The sequence below is a fragment of the Penaeus monodon genome, chromosome 8 (genome assembly GCF_015228065.2).
Source record: "Penaeus monodon isolate SGIC_2016 chromosome 8, NSTDA_Pmon_1, whole genome shotgun sequence".
Classification (NCBI taxonomy): domain Eukaryota; kingdom Metazoa; phylum Arthropoda; class Malacostraca; order Decapoda; family Penaeidae; genus Penaeus; species Penaeus monodon.
The window spans coordinates 53,382,069-53,387,810 of NC_051393.1; the positions used below are offsets into that span (position 1 = coordinate 53,382,069).

Here is a 5,742-nt window from a genome sequence, read left to right on the forward strand (position 1 = left end):
TAATATATATATATATATATATATATATATATATATATATAGCTATATGTAATTTATATATATTACACGCACGCACATATACATACATACAGATATATTTATATATACACATATATATTTTTTTCAGAGAGGGTCAAATGTGGGCGTAGATTGTGATTTGGGTGAAATTTCTTTTTAATATTTTGAGGAAGAGATAATGATAATAATAATAGTGATAATAATAATAATAATAACAATAATAATAATAATAATAATAATAATAATAATAATAATAATAATAATAATAATAATAATGATAATAATAATAATCACAACAACAACAACGATGATAATGATAACAAGATAAACGTGAAGAAGAGGAAGAAGAGTACGTGAGAAGGCAGGCAAGCGAAAACTTTTTTTTTCCGAGTTGTCTAAAAGAGGAAAAAGAAAAGAAAAGAAGAAGAAGAAGAAGAAACAAATATGTGTATATATGTTCATGTACGTGAAAAACCTGTATGAGGAAAGCCACTATCCTTTGTAATAATACATTAATAATTACCTAATACGCTAACTTCAGCGTGTTTCTATACCAATTCTACAATTATCCGATAAGTCTAAATCATCCACAAGAGACCATCACCAAAACAAACACGAATTACAATACCAAAGCCTTTTATCCTCGTCAGATACGCCTATAATGACGTTAATATAATCTACATGAATTTACCCCCAACGCGCTTGTAGGCATCTCTCCGACGGCGCCTAATTGCTACATGGGATTCTACAGCTCCATCAAAGGAACCTCAACACTACGAGGATTACTGGCATGTATGCGGACGGACGGCGGGACAATGGCAGTCACGGGCTTTGTCTTATTCTATAGTGTCTTGCGAGAGAACTGTCTCTGCAGCGCTCTATAGCTTATAGATGTATCTCTGTGTCTTAGAGCTATCTATCAGCAGATAGACAGAATGTGCGCATGTGCGCACACACACACAAACACATAATACACACACACACACACACAACACACACACACACGCACTACAATCCACATAATCAACAGCTTCCATGATAACAACGCTTACTTTACCATCAGACAAAAGCACATGACAGCCTCGCCGAAAGAGAGAGCTGAGAAATATCTCAGGAAAAACGCTTTTCTTAAAAGCAAAAGCTCCGCTGCACATTTTTGTTTTTCTTTTAATCAAACTTTGATAAAGTCTTTGAAGAATCCACCAAAGAATCCGAAGATATATGATTCTATAAAGGAAATGAAGGTCGGATATCATTTTGCTGAATCATTCAGTCTGCTTAATATCACGTTTATATATTTGTTTTTTGTTCATTAATTAACATTCTCCTTTTTTGTCATTCATTGCAATTCAATGAGTGAAACATAAGTGAAAACAAGGCAGTAGTAGCGATAGTAGTATTATGATTATTAATGGAGTAGTAATAATGATGTAAATTATATCCAATAGTAATGATAATGATGATGCTTGCTGATGGTGGTGATGATGATAGTGATAATGGTGATAATAGTGATAATGAAAATGTTAGTGAAAATGATGAAGATGATGATGATGATGATGATGATAATGATGAAGTTTATGAAGATGATGATGATGAAGATACTACCAGTATCAATTTTTACTATTATTACTACTACTATTACTGCAATTACTATTACTACTACTAACCATACTTTTACTAAACTGACTCCCTTCTTAAAAATTAAAAGGAATTAAACTAGAGGAAAAGCTTATAATCACAAAAGAAAAAATCATAGCAAACATGAAACTGAGTGAAGAAGAAGAAGAAGAAGAAAAAGAAGAAAAAGAAGAAGAAGAAGAAGAAGAAGAAAAAAAAAGAAGAAGAAAAAGAAGAAGAAGAAAAAACAGACCAAAAGATAGAGGATTTTACCACAGGTATTACTGGATGACAAGAAAAAGGACCTTGTTGATTCCGAGAGAGAAGAACAGGTGTACAAGCGGTAGTTAAGTATAGGTCTGTTGCTTGTTTGTTTATTGCATAAGAACTGTAGACCAGCGTAAGAAGAGACGAGATATGCAATACAGACACTTAAAATAACACATCGTTGAACAACAAAATGGAAGAACAAAAAGAACATTGAAGAACAAAATGGCCCAAGAGAGTATTTTACTTTTTTTCTATTTATTGTCGAAATGGTAATACTAGGAACGAAATTGAGGACATACTTAGAAAAGCGATGAGTATGAACAACTCTTGTTAAAATGGTACGAAAGAAGGTAATAACTACATCTTCATTTTCTTCTGGCTTTAAATCCAAGTCTTAGGTCGCCGGAGCGGATTTTTTTTTCTTTTTTTTCCTCTTTCGTTGGCTCCTCGTTCTTTCTTATCTTCTTTAATGCAATGCTCCCATCTTCTCTTCGTCCTGCCTCTTTTCCTCCTACCCACCTGTAACTGTCTCACCCTTTTTCCTACGTAGTCATTGTCCCCCCTGACAACGTGTCCCAACCATCATAATCTACTTTCCCGTAACTTTCTTATTATATCTCCCACTTTTGACCTCTCTCTCATTTCTTCATTTCTCATTCTCTCCCGCCTTGTGATTCCCAGCGGCCATCTTAACATTTTCATCTCCACAGTTTGTATCTTTCCTCCCTGCGCCTTTGTTAAAGTTTAACGTCTCCATCCAGTACATCATCGCTGGTCCCACCATCGTCTTGTACATCTTTCCCTTCACAGCGTCTGAAACATTTCTGTCGCACATCACGCCTGTTATTTTCTTCCATGCTCCCCATCCTGCCTGTATCCGTTTCGTAACTTCCCTCTCTGACTTTCCATCTGCCTGCAAAGTGGATCTCAAATACTTGAACTCTTCCACTTGTTTAACAACTTCACCTTGCATTTTTACTATCCTTTCCTCCTCCTGCTCTTCCTCTTCCTCCCCAGCTTTCATTTTCAGATATTCGGTATTCTGTCTGCTCACTTTCATACTTCGTACTTCCATCGCCTCTCTCCATAACTCCAGCCTCTGTTCTACCTCCTTCTTTGTCTCTGTACTCACCACAACGTTGTCTGCAAATACCATATCCCACGGGGCCTCCCTCTGCACCTCTCCCGCCATACAATCAATAATGACTGCAAACAAAAAAGGGCTAAGCGCTGATCCTTGATGCAGTCCCACCGTAACCTCAAACTCCTCTGTGTCATCCGCTGCACATCTCACCAGTGTCTTGCTACTCTCATACATAGCCTGATGTACTTCTCTTCCACCTCCTTTCGCCGCAGACAATTCCGCACTTCCTGCCTTGGGACCCGATTGTACGCTTTTTCTAAGTCAATGAGGTAAGTTTGATGCCCCGGTAGTTTCCACTATCTTGGATGTCGCCGCTTTTCGGGGTATGCCTGAGCTCTATCCCTGTTCCTTTGTATCCGCATCTTCAATAAGGTTTGGCAAGGCAATAACTACAAGTATCTAGTCTTATAGCAAACAGGTGAGTCCACAAGGAGAAGGTTTTATCATTATTATTATTATTGTTATTATTTATTATTTATTTTTTTCTTTTTTTACCTTTTTCTTCTTCTTTTATTAGCCAAAAGGAATACAAGAGCGTTAAGGTATATATATCAAACTTAACAACGCACGGTGTATTGTGCCCTAGAAGTAATCCCTATAACAAGGTTAAGATAGAAGTAGAAAGCGTCTCGTTAAAGAACATACGACGGAATTCACTTAACAAGTCCAAGAATATCAGTAGCCGAGCGAAGTATAAGAAATATCAGTGACCGAACGGAGTACAGGAGATATAAGTAGCCCGTCAGAGTACAAGAATATTAGTAGCCAGCGAGTAAAAGAGATATAATGCTTGCGCGAGTATAGAGATATACAGTGCTCGCAAGTACAAGAAATATCAGTGACCGAGCGGAGTACAAGAAATATAAGTAGCCAGCGGAGTACAAGAAATACAGTGGCTCGAGCGAAATAAACAAGTTCTGAAGAAAAAATAAACTCAGAAAGCAAGATCGAAAGGAAGCCACGTCGCATGGAAATATAGCAGATTGAGTAAATCAGTGAGAGGCTACAGACTATGTCACTGGCTCATAGAAAGGAACCACATAAAAACTCCTCACACACACAACACAAGAAAAAAACTAAAGAACAAGATTAAATAAAAAAGAAAGACATTCAAAAGAGCAGAAAGAAGAAAATAAAGGATGCCCAGGATCGCAGATGAAAGTGTGTAGTGATAAATGGATGTCAAAGGTTCGTACGGAGAGCGAGAGAGAAAAATATAAACGACTACGCGACTGGGTTTGCCGAGTGAAAAGGGTTCGATCTTTTACAGAAAGGGTTATAAGTACGAGAAGGAATCGAGGAGGAATGTCCCTTGGATGTTCACATGTTTTATGGGATTTTATAGACGTTATACTTTTTTGCGGTTGAATATAACAGAGCAGATTAGATGAAAAAAACAAAACATGTCAGAGTGAATATTATATTATTGATTTTTCAGTTCCGTATGGGAATTCCACAGAACGAAAAGAAAGAAAGAAAGAAAGAAAATAGAAAGAGAGAAAATAGGGAAAAAAAGAGAGAAAAGAAAAATCAGAAGAAGAAGAAGGAAAAGACAAATGATAATAATAATAATAATAATAATAATAATAATAATAATAATAATAATAATAATAATGATGCTAATAATAAAAATAATAATGATAATAATAATAAATGATAGTAATAACGATGATAATAATAGTATTAACAATAAAACAACAACGATTATACAACTACTACTACTAATATTATTAATAATAATAACAACAACAACCACAACAACAACAACAACAATAATATTGATGATGAAGATAATATTAATGATAATAATAATAACAATAAAATAGTAATAATGATAGTAGTAGTAACAACAACAACAACATACAGAAAGAACGCAAATGAAAAGAACTTGCTACAACAACAACAAGAAAAAAAAAAAATTCTAACAACTGCTGGCTCGCTGAATAAAAGTCATTTAAAGAAGAGATTAAAAGATAGGAGGCGATACCGAGACCAATAAAGCAGAAAAGTGCGTTACCTTGAATAACGACCGAATTCTGAGAAAAGTTCTTAACTCGATGACACTTGTTGCCACGAATTCCGGCACAAAAGAAGATTCCTGCAATTGAAAAGTTGTGGGATAGAATCATTATCATTATCAAAATAATGAGATTAGCCATGGTATTGATGGGGATAATGATAATGGTAAATAATTTGGTAATAAAGGTAATAATGATGATGATTAGGAACGATAGCAGTAATGATAATGATAATGATAATGATGATGATGATGATGATGATGATGATGATGATGATGATAAAAATGATAATGATAATGATAATGATAATGATAATGATGATGATGATGATGATGATGATGATGATGATGATGATGATGATGATGATGATGATGATGATGATGATGATGATAATGATGATGATGATAATAATAATGATAATAATGAAAATAATAATAGTGGTGATAGTGATAAAAAATTATAAGACCACTTATTATTCATTATTAAATTTATGTAGTATAGGAAAAACGAAAGAAAAAAAAAAAAAAAAAAAAAAAAAAAAAAAAAAAAAAAAATATATATATATATATATATATATATATATATATATATATATATATATATATATATATATATATTTAAGGACGAAAATAATTAAAAGAAATGGGAAATAAAAGCAGAAAAATACAAGGAAAG

The 5,742-nt window shown here is 34.0% G+C and overlaps 1 protein-coding gene across 1 annotated transcript; it reads right to left on the reverse strand.

The window, feature by feature from the left end:
* Nucleotides 1–2,551: 2,551 nt before the first annotated feature.
* On the reverse strand, nucleotides 2,552–3,223 carry LOC119576016. The gene has a single exon (XM_037923544.1). The coding sequence runs from the start codon at nucleotides 3,221–3,223 to the stop codon at nucleotides 2,552–2,554; it is 672 nt and encodes a 223-aa protein (XP_037779472.1).
* Nucleotides 3,224–5,742: the final 2,519 nt, after the last annotated feature.

Bases quoted from the DNA above. Each gene is read 5' to 3' on its own strand.
- LOC119576016 (XM_037923544.1), bottom strand. From the start codon at position 3,223: ATGTATGAGAGTAGCAAGACACTGGTGAGATGTGCAGCGGATGACACA.